The sequence below is a fragment of the Diabrotica virgifera genome, chromosome 3, assembly GCF_917563875.1.
Source record: "Diabrotica virgifera virgifera chromosome 3, PGI_DIABVI_V3a".
Lineage (NCBI taxonomy): Eukaryota > Metazoa > Arthropoda > Insecta > Coleoptera > Chrysomelidae > Diabrotica > Diabrotica virgifera.
Window position 1 is genome coordinate 122293924 of NC_065445.1, and position 20420 is coordinate 122314343.

The 20420-nt window shown below is 32.1% G+C and overlaps 1 protein-coding gene across 1 annotated transcript in view; it reads left to right on the top strand.

Moving 5' to 3' along the window:
- Positions 1 to 1674: 1674 nt before the first annotated feature.
- The window catches only part of LOC126882069 (uncharacterized), a 550590-nt gene continuing 531844 nt past the window's right edge, over positions 1675 to 20420 (top strand). Inside the window, exons 1-3 of the mRNA XM_050646892.1 lie at positions 1675 to 1980; positions 2041 to 2196; positions 2252 to 2352. Coding sequence (XP_050502849.1) covers positions 1868 to 1980; positions 2041 to 2196; positions 2252 to 2352 — 370 coding nt within the window. The 5' untranslated portion in view covers positions 1675 to 1867. The remainder of the gene's footprint in view (positions 1981 to 2040; positions 2197 to 2251; positions 2353 to 20420) is intronic.

A 20420-nucleotide genomic window follows, 5' to 3' on the forward strand; every position in this document is an offset into this window, starting at 1 on the left:
TCAATTAAAGCCAGTTTATTTATAATCCGCAAACGAGGAGCAATTAGGTGATATGGTCATTTAGCAATTTTACGGCTTTTTATACCCAGAAAATGAAAATTTATTTGAAATCTTTTATTTAGTTATATCTCGAAAACGGAAAATCCGCAAATGAAATTTCGAATGGAGGGATTATCCTCAAATCAGGAGGAATTATTTTAGATATGGTGGATAATACTTTCGCTAATACAGTTTAGGCCCACCAAAATGGAAATATTTTTTCTTCGGAAAATTCTTAATTTTTATGATTTTTAGTTAAAAGTTAAAAATTTTAGTTTAGTAAAAAGGTATACTCATAATCCTCAAACGAGGAGGAATTAAAAGATATGATTATTTAGTGCTTTTATAGCTTTTGATATTTACAAAAAGGAAATAAACACTTTGATGCGGCGCCGAAAATTTTTATTTTTTATAGCTCTAAAACGGAAAATCCGCAAATGAAATTTCGAATGGAGGGATTTTCTTACGTCAGAAGCAATTATTTTAGATATACATTACAATACAGATAATACTTTTGCAAATACAGTTTAGGACCACCAAAATGGAAAATTTTTTTCTTCGGAAAATTTTTAAGCTTTATGATTTTTAGTTTAAACCAGGTCTATTCGTAATCCTCAAACCAGAAGAAATTAAATGATATAGTTATTGTTATTTTTACAGCTTTTGATAAATATCCCGATAATGGAAATATATACTTTGGCGCTGTCCCGAGAAATTTCATTTTGATATAACTTAAAAATGGAATATCCGCAAATGAAATTTCAGAGGAGGGATTACCTTTAAGTCAGGAGGAGTTATTTTGACTATGGTACATACTACTTTTAGCCTTACAGTTTAGGTTTACCAAAAGTGAAAATTATTCTGGCATTCCTTTGCCCCTACAGTATAGGCAACCAACATTAATATCGTTTTTCCTTTATAACATTTTCAATTTTCACAATTTTCAATTAAAACCAGTTTATTCATAATCCGCAAACGAGGTGCAATTTTTTGATATGGTTATTTAGTGACTTTACGGCATTTTATACCCTGAAAATTGACATTTATTTTTAGCGCTGCGCCGAAATCTCCACTTTTGATTTGCTTATATCTCGAAAACGGAAACTCCGCAAATGAAATTTTGAATGGTGCAATTATCCGCAAACGAGGTGCAATTTTTTGAGTTATGGTAGAAGTCAAAATAACGACTTTGAAAAAACCGTTTCGCTAACTTTATGACGCTACAGTTAGTATGTATAGTTTGTGTCACTAGTCAAGTTTGACTGTCAAGTTTGATCAAATAACTGTCAATTATTTGATGGTGAGACGGGGCCTTTACTGTCACTTGCTGTTGCGTTTAGTAAATTTCAATTTCCGACTTATCATCGATTTATTTCGTATGCTTTAAATGATGGCGCACGGGTAAAGATTCACGGACTAAATTGTATAATTTGTATTTTATATTGGACGGACTGTACTTCTCTCTCTATGACGGCCGGAGTGTGACGTCACGGCCAACTGCGGCTATATTCAGTGTTATGAGTTAGGATTATTGAACTGTCACTGTCAATCCGTGTTGACAGTTCATTTTTATGATCACTTTCCATTTCCAAATTCCAAACAAAAACAAAAATAGTAAACACGTTGAAAAGTTAGGGTTTACCGAATCTCAAGACTTTTTAATTAGTATAAAGTTAAAATTTTGCTTCCTGTATTATTTTTTATGTTTAATTATAGTGTTTTTTTTTAATTTCACTATCTTAATTCGGTTTATTCTGTGAAATATAGTTTTTTTAGCGATATTCGCCAAGCATAGGATAGGAAATATTGTGAACTTTGTAAAATAAAAATGGTAATGTGCTTTGCCCCGGATTGTAAACACTATAGTGAAAGAGGTACATGTAGATTCCTTACGTTTCCAAAGGATCCGGCTGAAAAGAAGAGGTGGATTTCATTAGTAAGGTAAGAAAATATAGTAAAAAAAAAAGAATTGATTTTATCGCTTTATTATTTAATTCACAGACGGAAAGACAGGGAGCCATCTGTCTATTCTTTGCTTTGCTCTTGCCACTTTGTCAATTCTGACCGAAAAAATGGCCCAACAATTTTTGAGCATAATAAATCAAAACGGTTTCTTGAGGTACAATCAACCATTACATCTAAAAGAAAAAGAGCAAAGTAAGTAGTTTTATATGTGTTGAGATATCTATTTCAATGTATTTAAATTTGGTAGAAATCAAGTTCAAAATGTGGAGACAGATACAATTAGTACTTTCCAGGACCCAGTACTTCTCATGGAAATTCAACCCTTTCATATAAAGGAAAAAAAGCAAAGTAAGTAGTTTTCAGTACTTGTGTTGAGATATACAGGGTGTCCCGAAAAGGTTGGTCATAAATTATACCACAGATTCTATGGTCAAAAACAGGTTGATTGAACCTCACTTACCTATACTCCATCTAATTTACTTAGTGTTGCACGTCATCCGCGTCATAGCCTGAGACGTCACATGATACCAACACGAAATATTTAGGCGGTAGGTGTGTTCTTTTTTAGAATCACTTTGCCGAGTACACTGGCGTTACAGCCACTGAGCATATTTTATTATAGGTCTGGATCCCGCGTATGAAAAAAAAGTTGATTAATAGCAAGCTGAAAATTTGTTAATAGCTTAAGGGTGTCTAGTTCAATAAACTTTGATATATGGGAACACTGGAACAAGGGCAGTTTTAATTGTGGAACAGGTTAAAAATTTGGAACGGTCAGACCACGAAAACGGCACATTTATTTTGTCCGACAGAATAGACTTAAACTCTCCGAAAAGAGATTAAACTCTCATGCAAAAATCAGACTGCTATTTATCACCTGTCATAATTCCTGTCATTTGACATATTCTACATGTTCCACTCATTAAAACGCCCATTTGGTAAAAAATAGCAGTCTGATTTTTGCATGAGAGTAATCTCTGTTCGGAGAGTTTAAGTTTGTTCTGTCGGACAAAATAAATGTGCCGTTTTCGTGGTCTGACTGTTCCAAATTTTTAACCTGTTCCACAACTAAAACTGCCCCTGTTCCAGTGTTCCCATATATCAAAGTTTATCCGACTAGACACCCTTAAGCTATTAACAAATTTTCAGCTTGCTATTAATCAACTTTTTTTTCATACGCGGGATCCAGACCTATTATATATGCATAGAAATAATATTTCAAGATTTGTATTAATGTTAACTTAAAGAAATACACAATAATATGTTTCATTTAATTTGTATAAATGGATTACAGTGGAACCCCGCAAATCCGAACTAATTGGGGGGACAGCCTGTTCGGATTCCGAAAAGTTCGGATTATCCGAAAGTTAGCCTTAATTAGTAGTTCAAAGCTTTCATTGTGATTTTGAGTAGCCAAACGTTCTCGCAAGAGTGTGGACAATATTTTTGGACTCAAGTTTGGCCCAAGTTTGGACGAGAGAACCAAATTAAGTTTGTGTTTAACATTTATAAACACTTTATAAACCTATATATTAAAGTATAATATTTATTTTTAAGAAATTTTAAATGTCAAAGTCCTAGTAATCCTACATTGTCCAATTTTCTGGCTTTACTCTGTATAATAAACATGTTTTTAAGTTTTTGTCTTGATTTTTTAATTTTTTTTCACTTTCCGTTGGTTCGGATTTGACGAAAGTTCGGATTCGCGGGGTTCGGATTTACGGGGTTCTACTGTATAAAGCGTTTTTATGAAGCACATTTGTTCAGAATACACTGTAACTATAATCGAACGAAGGTGATATTTTGGCATAAATTGGTAACATTTATTTGACAGTTGCGGTGATGACACTTCATATTTGTTTATATTCTTTACTATAAGTATTTCTTTCATTATATTTACTGTTTTTATTATGTACTTTAACGTAAGATTATAACTTAATTCTTGTTTTCTATTTCTAAAGTTTTTATTATTTTTTTTCTCTGATTCTGGCCTTGGTTTAGAACTAGAACCTTTAGCCACATAACTGTATAACTTATCACTAACTCAGGTGTAATGTGTAGTGTGTGTGTTGAGTAAGTGTCTTGTTACTTTGCAAAGTCGATGTCATTGTCTTTGCAAAGAGACGCTAATTGTATCCGAACGTCTGCGGTCCCTCCGGTGAGTACCGATCCCACAAGGACAGAAACTATTTTCATTTATTAATTTATAATAAATGAAAAAATTTCTGACCCTGGTGGGATTCGAACTCACTACCATTCGGAACTTTCGATCCAAAGGTTAGGCACTCTTACCGCTGAGCCACAGAGGGGGTTAAGTTTTTATTTATTTACATTGAATACTAATTTGTTTTGCTATATAATCCACTTCCGCAAACATTGTGTGATGTATTTGATTTAAAATGAATTCAAAAATTTTTTGTAATGCAACAATGTCAACTTAGATCTCTAACGTATATAATGACGTGCAACGGTAAGTAAATTAGACAGACTGTATATAGGGTGAGGCAGATAAAGGGCCTATTAGAAATATCTCGAGAACTAAAGACAATTGAATTATGAAAATTGGAATAAGGGGGTTTTGAAGACTGATCTATTTAATGAAAATATTCTCATCTATTTGGTACTTCCGGTTATACCGGAAGTTGCTTATATCTTCGTTTTTTTAAATGGGACACCCTGTATATTTTTACATTTTTGGATTCTCCTTGATTTCTTCTTTCTTAAAATATAAGGTTTTGTAATAATATACACGGTAGGTTAAAAGATAATTACGTTTTCTTATTAATTTCGTAGCAATATTCCCACCCGGTAGGATTGTAGTAGTTTGACATAATAAACTCTATTTATGTTCAAATGATTTTTAATATAGTCTACTATTGTTAACAATTGTTAGTGTAGCTAAATTTTTAATTTTAGTATACAGGGTGGGTCGAAACTCGGAATGAGTATTTTCTGAGTTTTCTTAAATGGAACACCCTATATTTTAGTATTGTAATGAAATGATATTTCATGGTACTTTTTACTTCTTAAGCATTCCGTATACCTAACTGCTTTAGTTTGTGCTTAATTGTTAATCGCACCAACAATCTTAACTTCGATGGTATTTTGATACCTCAACCACTATTGGCAATTTTAAGTATCAGTATAGATTAATATGTATTTATTTCCAAAAAATTATTTGTGACTGAATATTTTCACGGCCAACCTAATACAATTTCACCTATTTTGTGTTGCAATTAATGTTTGGCTTTAATCACCAATAACTCACAAATTAAAGAAGTTAGGTATAGGGAATGCTTAAGAAATTAAAAAGTACCATAAAATAACATTTCATTACAATACTAAAATATAGGGTGTTCCATTTAAGAAAACTCAGAAAATACTCATTCCGAGTTTTGACCAACCCTGTATACTAAAATGAAAAGTTTAACTATACCAATAACTCTTAACAATAGTAGACTATATTAAAAATCATTTGAACATTAATAGATTTTATTATACCAATCTACTACAATCCTACAGGGTGTTAATGTTGCTACGAAATTAATAAGAAAACGTAATTATCTTTTAACCTACCCTGTATAAGATTACAAAACCTTATATTTTAAGAAAGAAGAAATCGAGGAGAATCAAAAAATGTAAAAATATACAGGGTGTCCCATTTAAAAAAACGAAGTTACAATCAACTTCCGGTATAACCGGAAGTAGCAAAGAGAAGAAAATATTTTCATTAAATAGTTCATACCTCAAAACCCCTGTATTCCAATTTTCAAGATTCTCTTAGCTTTAGTTCTCGAGATATTTCTAATAGGCCCTTTATCTGCCTCACCCTGTATACAATAATGCACACAAAAAAAGTTACAGCCCTTTGAAGTTACAAAATGAAAATCGATTTTTTTTCATATATCGATAAATTTTAGAGATTTTTATTGAAAATCATTCTCATGGCATCTTAAAAAAAATTAAAGTGAAATTTGTGCACCTCATAAAAATTTTATTTTGTTCACCTAAACCCCCCCAAATTTTTGTGTACGTTCCAATTAAATTATTATTGTGGCACCATTACTTAAATACAATATTTTTAAAACATTTTTGCCTCTTAGTACTTTTTCGATAAGGCAGTGTTTATCGAGATATTTTGAATATTTGTCGAATCCATCACATATTTGTATACGGTTAAGTACGATTATAGAGACATCGATTAATAATCTGAAAATTTATTTATAATTTACATTTTTAGGTATATTTTGAAAAAGAAGCCACATCTTGATAAGACTTGTCAAAAAAAGACTAGAAGGCAAAAAAGTTTTAAAAACACTGTGTTTAACTAATAGTACTTACCACAATAATAGTTTAATTGGAACGTACACAAACATTTGGGGGGTTGAAAGGAACAAAACCCCCATACAATTTTTATGTCAATATATTAAAAAAGAAGCTGCATCTCGATAAAAACTGGCTTATCGAAAAAAAGAGGCAAAAAAGTTTTAAAAGCGTTGTGTTTAACTAATGGTATCACAATAATGAATTAATTGGAACGTACACAAAAGTTTGGGGGATTTAAGGGAATAAAACCCCCATAAAATTTTTATGGCGTAGAGAAACTTAACTATAATTTTGTGTTAAGATGTTCCTGCCATAAGAATGATACAGGTCCATTTTCAATAAAAAATCTCTAATAGTTTTCGATATATTGAAAAAAATCGATTTTCATTTTGTAACTTCAAAGGGCTGTAACTTTTTTTATGAGCACATTTGTACTAAGGTAAGTTAGATTCAATCGAATTATTTTTGACCCGAGAATGTGTGGTATAATTTATGACCAATCTTTTCGGGACACTCTGTAAATATTTCAATTAAATGTTATATTTGGATGCCTCAGAAGTCAAACGGTGTAAGTCACATTCTCTCTAAAAATGACTTATGAGATATAACACTTATTATTATATATAATAATATTATTATTTCCTTGTTTGTATTTTCCTTGTATAAAGACAGTTTATTTGTTTTTAATAACTACTTATATTTCTGCAACTATTGTCAGAAACATCTTAGTAGACATCTTCTGAGGCATCGATTTATAAGTCCATTTTTTGCAAAAATTGTTTTTTCGTGTCATCTAGTAGTAGATGGTAAAAGCTACTGCCTGACAATTCCCACAAGCGTCCTTATTATTTTATTTCGCGCCAATTTCGCTAAACGAATTTTGCTGAAGTCCAAACGTTCTTTCTCATTCATACGAATATTACCTATGTCAGTGTTTCTGAAGTTGTTTTGATAGAAAACGTTAGAAAATGTAAGTAAATAAATATATTTTCATAATTATTATTAATATGGATGTAGTATAATAAGTAGGAAGTTTGTGTAAATATTTTGTTTAATTAATTTTGGTCAATTATGTATTGCATGGAATTACGCAAATTTTCTCTTTTTTACCTTTGTTCCAAAGTTTTTTGTCTCTCCTATAAAAGCGTTTCTAAAAACGTTAGAAAATGTAAGTAAATAAATATATTTTCATAATTATTATTAATATGGATGTAGTATAATAAGTAGGAAGTTTGTGTAAATATTTTGTTTAATTAATTTTGGTCAATTGTGTATTGCATGGAATTACGCAAATTTTCTCTTTTTTACCTTTGTTCCAAAGTTTTTTGTCTCTCCTATAAAATTTTTAATTTGTGACTTAGGCAATTTGCTTATTAGACGGACGATATCTACGTCATACGTTATATACAAACCAAAGACGTATGGCGTAGATATCTTAATATTATACAACACATGACAGAAGCTCGAAACAAATGACTGTGAATGAAAAGTCCTATACTCCAGGCTGTGGAGTTATAATTCCAGTGTGAAAAATAGTTGCATCAGTCATTTCGAAAACAATCTAATAGGGCAGTCAATGAGGGTATTTGGCTCCGAATTTCATCCTACTACATCGATTTACTTGATATTTTCACAGTAAGTAGGGAATAGCTCAAGAAACAAAGTCTACCCTATATACTAGGGCGCTTTTTATCTTGGGGGCGGTTCTCACCCCTTTAAGTGGGTGGAAAATTATTTGGTCAATACAACCACGGAAGTGGCTAGAGAACCTAATTCTAAGCAAAAACTATTCTATAACTTCTTTTTGAAAACTCAATACTTTTTGAGTTATCCATGGTTGAAAATTGGCCATTTCCATTAAAAAATGACACCTTTTCGGACGGTTTTTTGCGAATACCTTAAAAACTATGCATCTAACTAAAAAACCTACATACTTATATAAAACATTTTTGTAGCTTATAAAAAAACAAAGAGATTCGTTCCTTCATAAATTGTCTAGTTATATTATTGTTCACTTGCTTTTGAGCCGTCGCGTCGAGGCGGGCACGGCACTTTTTTCGCAAACCGAACAGTTACAAAATAAGGATTGGACTATTAAGTAACGGGAGTGAATAATACATGCACGCTGCGCCACAAAAATGGCTTCGAATTTGTTAACACCGGTAAAAATAATGGATAGTTACAAAATGGATTCGGACGACGACACATCCGAAGACCATAGAAAGAGGAACAGAGAAGAAGAGGAAGAATTGTTCCGGAAAAGTAAAGACGTGTCTAGATCGCCTAACAAAGCCCGTAACGAAGATAATAAGCTCGATCAAGTTATTAAAATGATGCAGGACTTAACCAAAGAAACAAAAAATTTAACTGCGGAAGTAAAAGAGATAAAGAATGAACAGAGAAAGTACTGGGAGGAATTAAACGACCTGAAAACATAATTGGAGAAAGTTAAACAAGAAAACCAAACTAAACACAAAGAGAAGGAAGAAATGAAAAAAGAGCTAAACGATATGAAAATATGTGTACAACGACTAGAAAAGGAAATAATGTTGTAATACAAGGCTTGCCAATAGATACAATCGATAGAAATGCACTGAAACAAGCTGGTGGAAAAAAATGTCAATGTTCAAATCGAAGAAGCTATCAAACTGGGAGAAAAAACATGTTTGGTCAAACTACAGAACAAGTTTGAAAAAGAAAAGTTCATGCAAAATAAAGCTAAACTAAAAGACTATAAAGTGTATATAAATAATGACATACCATAACAAAAGAAGAACTACAAACGCAGAAAAAAATAAGACAAGTCGCAAATGAAGAAATAAATAAGGGTAAAAGTGTTACAATAAAATATAAAATAAATTAATAATAGATGGAAAACACACAAATGGAATCAATACAGCAACCAGCTAGAAGAAGACCAGGGAAACCCAAAAACTAACAGAAGATGAAAATACACAAACAAAAGGACAAATCACGACAGACAAGGCACAGAAAAAGGAATTGAGCAAGGATGAAAATATAAATAGAGTAAAAACGAAAGATAAACCTGAAATAGACACAAGAGAGAACATATTTATAGGAGCATGGAATGTAAGAACCCTACACGAAACCGGCAAATTGGAGCAGGTAAGCCAAGAGATTGATAAGTACAAATTAGACATTGTCGGACTAAGCGAAACAAGATGGAATGGCAGTGGATTAACCCGAGTAGGAGACCAACAACTAATGATATATTCTGGGAACACAGATGTAAATGACAAACACGAAAAGGGAGTGGCAATACTGCTAGCCCAAAAGGGGAGAAAAGCTCTAGTAGAGTAGAGTGGGAACCAGTGTCAGAAAGGATTATTTGGGCGAGATTGAAGGCAAGATATTATAACATAATAGTAATAAATGTATATGCTCCTACGAATATAAACGACGAAAATGAGAAGGAAGAATTTTACGAGCGACTACAAACAACGTTTAATAGGATTAATAATAAATATACAAGAGCTCTAAAAATAGTAATCGGAGACTTTAATGCTAATATAGGAAATGATAATACAGGACATGAAAATGTGATGGGAAAGGAGGGAATCGGAGAGAGAAACGACAATGGAAATCGATTAATCGAATTTTGTGAGCAAAATGAACTTTTAATAGACGGAAGTATCTCTAAACATAAGCGGATACATAAGGAAACATGGAAATCACCAAGAGGGAGATACAAGAACCAAATAGACCACATAATAATTGAATATAAATGGAGAAGCCGGCTGCAAAATGTCAGGAGCTTAAGAGGTGCTGATGTTGGGTCAGACCACATGTTAATCAAAGCGAGACTAAAAATGAAATTAGCCCGAGATAAAAACCAAAAAATCAACAGAAGGAACAAGTACAACGTTGATGCCCTAAAACAGGAATGTATAAGAAATAAATTCAGTGAGAAACTGGCAATTAACCGAACAGTATCACAACAAACTGGAGAGTCAGTTGAAGAAACATGGAAATATTATAAAGAAGTGATAATGGATACAGCAAAAGAAACAATCGGATTAAAAAGAAGACAAAATAAAAATGGATTACTAAACATACTATTGATAGAAGAAAGAAAAAAATCAAAGAAGAAATTCTACAAAAGGAAGGATCTGAAGAAGAGAGGTCCCTTAAAAGGAAATACAAGGCAAAAAACGCAGAAGTAAAAAAACAAACCAGAAAAGATAAAAGAAACTATATAAATGAGATGCTCAATATATCAGAAGAAGCAGCGAAAGAAAACGACTTACGAACACAATATACAATCATATGAAACTTAACAGGAAAAGCACAACGAAATATACGAGAAGTAAAGGATAAACAAGGAAATAGAATAAAAAATGAGAAAGAAATAATACAAAGATGCATGAAATAACTCAAATCATAGAAGATGAAGTAGAATCACCAGAGCTAGAAGTGAATATTTGAGAAATTACAAGGGAAGAAATTGGAAACACCCTAAAACTTCTAAAAAATGGCAAAGCCGCAGGAATCGACAATATACCCATTGACATAATAAAAGCAGACACCGAGCAGTCAGTAGAGATGCTACATACACTTTTGAATAAAATATGGACGGACGAAGAATTGCCAAAGGAGTGTAAATAGGGATTGATAATAAAAATACCCAAAAAAGGAGACCTGAGCAAATGCAACAATTGGCGTGCAATAACACTACTAAGTGCCACATCCAAAGTGCTGACCAAAATCATATTGGAAAGATTGAAGCCGGAACTAGATAAAAAACTGAGAAACAACCAAGCAGGCTTCTGTTCCAACCATTCCACTATTGATCACATTTGCACCCTTAGAATTATCTTGGAACAAACAAATGACTGGAATAAAGATATAGATGTGAGTTTTATCGACTTCGAAAAGGCCTTTGACCGTGTAAATAGGGCACAGATGTGGAAAATCCTTTAATTATATGGGATACCACTAAAAATCATAAACTTTATTAAACTCTTCTACGAAGGATACAAATCCAAACTAGAACATTCAGGTGAAGTAACAGAATAAATATCCATAGAAAGTGGAGTCAAACAGGGTTGTGTACTATCCCCTACCCTATTCCTTATTATGATAGATTGGGTAATGAGAAAAGTAATTGACGATCGAACAGGCATCAGGTGGAACCTATTCAAACAGTTAGAAGATCTCGAATTTGCAGATGAAATCTTCCTGATAACTGAACACCGAAATCATAATATGAAGAGTACAGGGGAAAAACAAGGAATGTCACATTTTATACATCTTGAGATAAAGACCAATAAAGGTTTAATGCTTATGATATCTTCAAACTACTTCTCAGCAGAATTCTAGTAATTCTTATGCTAAAATCTTCATACAATATTAATCTATATAAATTTATTAATTTAATAATGCACCAAAAAACTGCTAACATTCCTTATTTTTGTTCAGTGGCGTGCGGACAATCCTCGTCCTTCGCCTGGATACAAATTCTTAAAAAATTTATATAGACTGATCTATCTGGTTATTGTTCTGAATCGACAGTCTAGTCGATAGTACTCAGTTTTTGCTACGACATGGCGAGAAAAGCCAAAATTCATGAAAAAGTGACATTCCTTGTTTTTACCCTGTATTCTTCATAAGCAAGCAAAAATTAACAAATTGGCACAGTACTCCGACACGATCGGACTTCGAATAAACACAGAGAAAACTAAACTTCTAAAAAATAATAACCATACAAATAATAAAATAATGATAAACGGTAAAGAAGTAGAAGAGATAGACAAGTTCACATATCTGGGATCTGTCATGGAAAGGAGCGGGGGGTGTAAAAAGGATATACAGACGAGAATAACAATAAAGGCTCAACACGCATTCAACGGTTTAAATAGAATTTGACAAACAAACGAAATATCGGAAACAACAAAAATTAAAATCTTTAATAGTTGCGTTAAAAGTATACTGCTCTATGGAGCAGAAACATGGAAACAGAACGAAAAGACAACTAAAATACTATAAACATTTGTAATCAAATCTCTAAGAAAAATCCTGATAATATACTGACCCAACAAAATAACTAATACGGAACTATGGGAAAGGACAAAGCAAACTAACATATCTACTACAGTCAAGGAAAAAAATGGAAATGGATCGGCCACACTTTGAGAAAAGACCAAAGCAGCATAGCAAGACAAGCACTTGAATACCATGATGCTTGAATACCAACCAGAGGGGAAAAGAAAGAGAGGCAGACCAGACAACAGCTGGAAAAGAACAACGACGAGAGAACACAAAAAAATTGGACTAAGATGGGGCGAAGTCAAGAAGAGATTGGAGGAAATTAGTTCACAATTTATCCAGAGAATAAAAACAAAAGAAGATGCGCTGTCCCGACCAGACAGCAATCTTACCCTTTTGGCCAAGAAACGCATAAGCGCCCAATACCCCACAAGGAGGGATGGAACGAGAGAGAGAGAGAGAGAGACACCACCTACTGCAGAGAATAATCTGCTTCAAGAACTAATTCAAAATTTAGCTCTGGAAGAAAACTTAGACAACGTAGATTGGATGTCCTTTAAGTAAAAGATTAAGCAAACTTATTGGCGAACAAAAGTTTCAGATTTTGTGAGAGGTCAGGACAATGAAGACAAATCACTATTTAAAATTTGGGAGAAAGTTTGCGATTACGTGACATCATCTCAAAAATATCAAGAACGGACATTTGTTGATGATCAGACAGTACAAAACGTGACAATTATGGAAAGACTGGAAAACATAGAAGAAAAAGAAAATATACCTGATAAATTAGAAAATAATATAGATGTATCAGTTATTCACTCAACACCTGTAAAAGATTCTACTCCTGGAAAAAATTCCAATAGTAACATCAACACCAGTTAATATAAACATTAACATAGAAGCTGGTCAGTATGTTCCATCACCTTTTAAAAGGGCCTTATTCTGGCCGGAAACGAGCAAGGAATCTTTAAATAAAAGGAAAAGAAAAGATACCGTCTGTTGTGACCTCTGAATTATGGCAAGAATGCAATAAAAAGAAACAACAAGAAAAAGAAGAAAAGGAAAAAAATAAAATTGAGAGAAAAAAAAAAAAGAGAGAAGAAGCTAAGGCTGAACAAGTATTAAAAAAGAAAATGAATAAGATTGAGTCAGGATCAGAAGATAGTGATGTTAGTGACGTAGAGCAGGGGTCGGCAACCTTTTTCGGATGACGGGCCATGTTCAAAATAAAACCTTTTATGCGGGCCGCACATTCAAATATAACTTAAATAGTCTTCTTCTTCTTCAGTCTGTTTACATCCACTCCTGGACAAAGGCCTCCAATGAGTTCTTCACTTATCTCTGTTTTGTATTATTTAGTGCCAGTTACTCTTGTGCTTTGATATTGTCTAGCCATCGTTGTTGTGGTCTTCCACTACTAAGGCTTGCTCGTCTGGTCTCCGATGTATAATGTTTCTCGTCCACATTTCGTTGTTTTGTCATGTCACGTGTCCTACCTAGTTTTATTTCATTTGCGCAATTCGTCCAATTACATCCTCCGCCTTCGTCCTGCTTCATATATCCTTATTTTCTTACATGTTTTTCAGAGATACTCGTAAAATAGCTCATTCGAGCTAAAATAGCCTCAATTATCTCGGAAACGGCTTACACGATTTTTATAAATTTTGGTATGAACAAAAAATTTAAAAAAAGTTATAAAAATTAATTTTCTTGGCTTGACCAGATATTATTTTAGGTTCTTTGGATCATTTTAAATAAAAAAGGTCCCTTGTAATTTTTCTCTAAAGTCGATCGATTTTGAATAGTTATAATTATAAACAATTTTATACTGAAAAACGACAAATGACGGTTATCAAAAAAAAGTTATAGTATAAAAAAAGTAAAAAGTTATAAAGTAAAAAATATTACTTTTGTAATTACAACTTAAATTCAAGTTCAAACCTTATTATACGCAGTTTGGGCTTATTTCATTTTAAGATTGTTTTTTAATTGTTAATGCAGCATGATCGCCCGTTCTCTCATAAGCGATTCATTTAGACTCTTCTTAAAAAATAATATTTTAGAATAAAACATGCCGAAAATTCTCATGGGGAGCTGATAGAAGAAGGTTTCAAATTTAATTTAGGCCCTTCGTGATTTCAAAAATAATGTTTTTTATTTATGTTTTTGAGCATTGAAAATCATCATTTTTTGTTGTTTTCAGTATTAAATTGTTTATAACTCAAAAACGTTCAAACGTACAAAGACGTTCGTTGTTTTCAGAATTAAATTTTGTATAACTTTAGAGAAGGATTTTAAAGAACATTTTTTGTTAAATAAATGTAGAAATAACTCCGAAATTGCCGTATTTAGGTATAGGGAATATTACATAAAAAATAATCAGTCTTTTTAAGGACTTAAAACCCAAAAAATGTACAGAATATCCTATTTGAAATAAAATTCGGAAGATCTGACAACAATGTAAATACCACCATAATATCGGCCGTATCACAAGACCATTACACACCAAAATTTATAAAAATCGTGCAAGTCGTTTCTATGATAACTGAGGCGTTCCATACATAAAACTCACTCTGTATGTTCATTTTTCATCTGTTTTAAGACATTTATAACTTCCTCGTTAGAAATTTTGGTAGTATTTCGGATACTACATTTAATATTTCCATACCGTGGGTTTCTGGTTTTGCTACGCTGAATGAGTAGGTATAATTCTGTATAAATAGTAATCTTCAACAATATTTTTTATTATCTTATTTTTTTCGTTTTAGTGATTCCATTTTTATCTTTTATCTGGTGTATTTGTTGTTGGTTTTTACTACTTATTTAGAGTTTTTAACACTTTCAAACTCTTGTTTTTTTCTATAAAATTTTCGATTTGTTCGGTGTTGTTGTCCCTGATGTCTTGTCGTATTCTTTTTCTTATTGCCTTATTAAGTTTCTTATATTCTGGTGAATTTCGGTCCATGCAACTTCTGCCCTTAATTCTCTGTTGTGTTTCTGTCTTTAATTTTTTATTTTTCATAAATTTGCTGATTTTTCCTAAAATTGTATTAGTACTTTGTCGGGCCGCACAAAAAATTGCAAAGGGACGCATGCGGCCCGCGGGCCGCAGATTGCCGACCCCTGACGTAGAGTACGCAGAGTCTGACAATTCTGGATGGAATGAGGATTTCGAAGATAGGTACGGGTGCTGAAGATATACAAAAGCTAATCACAATAGAACATTTGAGTGAACTACAAAATGGAGATTTCGTTCTTGTGTCATTTATGGGAGGGAAAAGAAATTCCCAAAGATTTAAATATGTCTGCATTGTTCAGAAAAAATGCTCTAAGAACGAATTATTAGTTATGGGATATGGGATGCAAATCTATTGATACTACAAAAAAAACTTTTAAGGCTGTTGATGATGTGTAGACTGTAGCTTTTAATCAAATTTTGGGAAAATTAGAAAATCCACAAGTGCAATCTGGTGCAAGGTTTAAATATGTTTTTCAAGCACCAGTTTCCAATTTGAAAGAAATGTTTTAAAATCTTGTAGTTTTTGTCATAGTTGGAAGTTTTAATGTGTTTAAATTTAAGAAGTTATGTATTCAGTAATTTTAGTTTTAAGTTTTTACATCTTTGTTTGAGTAGGTACTTATTAAAAATGCTGCATTTTCATATTTATATTTTAGTTTATTTAGGTGTCACCTATAGGGTTCTTGTGTTGTCACCAACTGGTGACCTTCAATTTTTACCTGTCATCTATGGGGGAACATGTATTTTATCAAAAAAAAAAAAATAAAAATAAAATCTTAAATAAACAACTTTGCGATTTTTTTAAACATATTTATAAAAATTAAGTAGTAATAGTCACACTAAAATGTTCTCTTGTGACTTTCTTCATCTATCTTAGTCAGTAAAAATTTTTAAGTTAATTTGTAATCTAAGAATGTCAGGTACTAGTGCCATTACCTTATATAAAACATTTTTGTAGCTTATAAAAAAACAAAGAGATTCGTTCCTTCATAAATTGTCTAGTTATAAAACAAAAATGGATATGGTAAATGAAAAAAGTTTGTTTTTTTTTTGGTGAATGCTCAAGTCGGTGTATTTAACTTGAAATATCAGAGAAACATTCGATTTTAGAGAAACCATTACATTTTATAGTGCTTGAAAAGACCTTTAAAATTCAAACTAAGCGAGATATGCTGCAGAAAATATTGATGACTAATATATTTTAAGAAAAAATGAGAATTATATTTAACCCGTCATCCACCAGAATTTAAATGCATCGTTTTCCTTCTACAATACTTTTTACTATAGTGTTATGTCTATATGTTAAAAAAGTTGAGTGGGTTTAAAATGAATGGTTTTTGAAAAAAATGAAATCAAATTATAGAGCGCATTTATATTTTTTTTAAATCTTCCTTTTTCTCCATGTAAGTCGAAAATGATAAGAGATGTGAAAAAAAGATACCATACCAAAAAGTAGGGTTTTTTAGATAAACATTTTGTTTTTATTTTTCATTATCTACTGTATATCTTATCATTTTCAAGTTACATGGAGAAAAAGGAAGATTTTAAAGAAAATTTAAAAATGCGCTCCATAATTTGATCTTATTTTTTTTCAAAAACCATTCATTTTAAACCCATTCAACTTTTTGAACATAGGAGTAACATTATAATAAAAGGTATTGTAGAAGAAAACCGTTGCATTTAAATGCTGGTGGATGAGGGGTTAAATCTACTTCTCATTTTTTCTTAAAATACATTAGTTATCAATTTGTTTGCGGCATATCTTGCTTAGTTTGAATTTAATCGACATTTAATAATACTCATTTTAAATGCCTTTTCAAGAACTATAAAAGGTACTGGTAATTTCAAGTTGAATACACCGATTTGAACATGCACCAAAAAACAAACTCTTCTTACCTACCATATGTCTTTTTGTATTAAAACTAGAAGATTTATGAAGGAACGAGTCTCTTTGTTTTTTATAAACATGGTGAATATAAAAGTAAATGATGGTTTTGCTTGTTTTTGATTCAGAGGGATGCACAATGGCCGGACAGCTGTTTCCACCGTTTCAGGCTTTTTCAGCAGCGCTAGCGTGCACTCTTCTGAATCGAAAAACAGCTCAACCATCAATTTAAGGGGAATTTGAAAGATCATTCAAATTCCCATTGGGACGCGATCCAGCGACATCTCGTAACAAATTGAAGAGTCTCAGATGCAGAATCCACAATTAAAATGGTAAATAGTAATTTAAATCTTAGACTTTTCATGCTGAAAGTTCTTTCTGGTACATCCTTAATCTGCGACTTTAACAATTATTTATAAGACCGCAGACGACGAATGTAGAAAACAAAAAGGATTCCTTGCAATCACATTCCGTTTTCATTCGTCTCAGAAAAGGACAGAAGAGGAACTTTCTAGTACTCAAATCTGAGTAATTTGAAAAATTCCCCTTAAATTGATGGTTGAGCTGTTTTTCGATTCAGAGGAGTGCACGCTAGCGCTGTTGAAAAAGCCTGAAACGGTGGAAACAGCTGTCCGGCGATTGTGCATCCCTCTGAATCAAAAACAAGTAAAACCATCATTTACTTTTCTATCTTTACTCAGATTTGAGTACTAGAAAGTTCCTCTTCTGTCCTTTTCAGAGACGAATGAAAACGGAATGTGATTGCAAGGAATCCTTTTTGTTTTCTACATTCGTCGTCTGCGGTCTTATAAATTGTTAAATTCGCAGATTAAGGATGTACCAGAAAGAACTTTCAACATGAAAAGTCTCAGATTTAAATTACTATTTACCATTTGGATTCTGCATCTGAGACTCTTCAATTTGCGATGGTGAATATAGTTTTTTTAGTTAGATGCATAGTTATTAAGGTATTCGCAAAAAAAAGTCCGAAAAGGTGTCATTTTTCAATGAAAATGGCCAATTTTCAACCACGAATAACTCAAAAAGTATTAAGTTTTCAAAAAAAATTATAGAACAGTTTTTGCTTAGAATTAAGTTCTGTAGCCACTTCCGTGGTTATTTTAACCAAAAAAATGTCCACCCCCGAGAAGGGGTGTGAACCACCCCCAAGTTAAAAGCGCACATCGGCATAAGGTAGACTTTGAATTAGGAGATAAGTAGAGGCTATTCCCAAAATTTCATTAAATTCCATGCAGTAAGATAGAATTCGGAGGTAATATCCTATTCTTGCTCTCATTGACTGGCGTATAAGTCCATATTTTTGGATAAAATGACTTTTCGACTCCATGATGTTTTTAAGATTTAAATCAACCATTCCGCTCAAAAACAACGCCAGTTACTGTTTATATTGTATGGTATGTCGGTATGGTATGTTTTTCGGTCAGTTCTAAAACAACACATGTCCTTTACTTGTGAATTTTGATTGTTTCTTGCTGAAAATAAAGAAAAAACTGAACAACTGCGAAACAACTAAAATCACAAACATATATTCGAAGAGAAGTAAATGGTGGACAGCAGAAATACAACGCAAAGTGAAAGAAAAGAAAAAATTTTGGAAAAAGTATCTAAAAACCAAATCGGAGGACGATTACGAAAAATACAAAATGGTCAGAAATGACGTTAAACAAGAAATTAAAACGGCAAAAAAGAAGTCCTGGGAAAATTTTGGACATAAAATGAATGAAAACTATTTTAATAACCAGAAATTGCTCTATGGTACTTACATTGAAACAGCTAAGACAAAAGAAAGCGCCTAGATTAAGAAATATAAGAGATATACCCCAGGCTGTGGGTGAAAAAACGTGATATAATCAGGAATTTTTGAAACCTATCAGGTGTTGTAAAGCACGATGCCAGGAATAACTTATACTAAAATGTAACCAAAAATTTTTTGCGGTTTTTTATTTATGACGATTTTCATTTGTTAAATTTGCAATTTTTAAAGATTTTTAATTTTGCAGCGTAGGATATTCATTTTAGACAAAAACTTTTAAATAGAAAATTGTAGTAAATTAAAAAAACCTACAATTTAAGCTATTGCAAGTTTAATTTCGTTAATACGTTATTGCAAACAGCCTGCGAAAAGTCCAAAATTGCCGTTTTTTTGCAATTGCCTTATTTATTGTAAAAATAACTTTTGTGTATTTTTTAAGGCTTTAAAATTAAGATCTTTTAATACTAAACATAAAAAAAAATTTGTTGTGTCCGATTGGTGAACTTGTTGCTTAGATATTGCAGGGTATTGAGGGTAACAGGTTGAAAAATGTTATACGCATTTATTTACATCATAATATGAAAAAAAATATGAAGAAGTCTTTAGAATGAGAGTGGATCTTGGATTAACTCTGTACAATTTTTTTTTTTTTCAAAAAGTTATAGCCTTGGACATTTGACCTCTTGGGATAAACAAATTATAATATCTAAGCAACAAGTTCACCAACCGGGCACTACAATTTTTTTGTATGTTTTGTATTGAAGGATCTTCATTTTAAAGACTTAAAAAATACAGAAAAGTTATTTTTACAATAAATAAGGCAATTGCAAAAACGGCCATTTTGGACCTTTCGCAGGCTGTTTTGCAATAACGTACACTTCGCGTCAAAAAAAACTGGTACACTTTTTTTTCCCAATGTAAACCTGTGTTCAGACTGGACACAATGGCTCGTGAATCACGGCGTTGTTGCCAGCACAGATAATGGAATTGCACTAAATCTAAATACAAAAAATAACGTTAAAAAATCATGGTGGTGAATCGTAAAATGGGCCATAGGTAACTCAATGTAAAATTCTAAACTGTTAGATTCCTGCTTCAATAATCATTTTACAACAAAAGTCATGAGGCTATTTGTAGGGGATTAAAATCTGGATTAAAAACAAAAGCTAAAATTGTTCTAGGATTTAAACACATTCCAACATTTTGAAAAATACCTACATTTGCCACAGTAGGCATGTGTGTAAAAGTTAGGCCCACGTTATTATTTACCTGATTGTTCGCACACTATTGACTGAATAAAAAATCTTTATTATTATTACTTTCTCCTCAACTGAGACTATCTTATCAATTTTATTATTTTTTAAACAAGAAATGATAAAATAAAAATTTTGACAGTTCAAATTGTC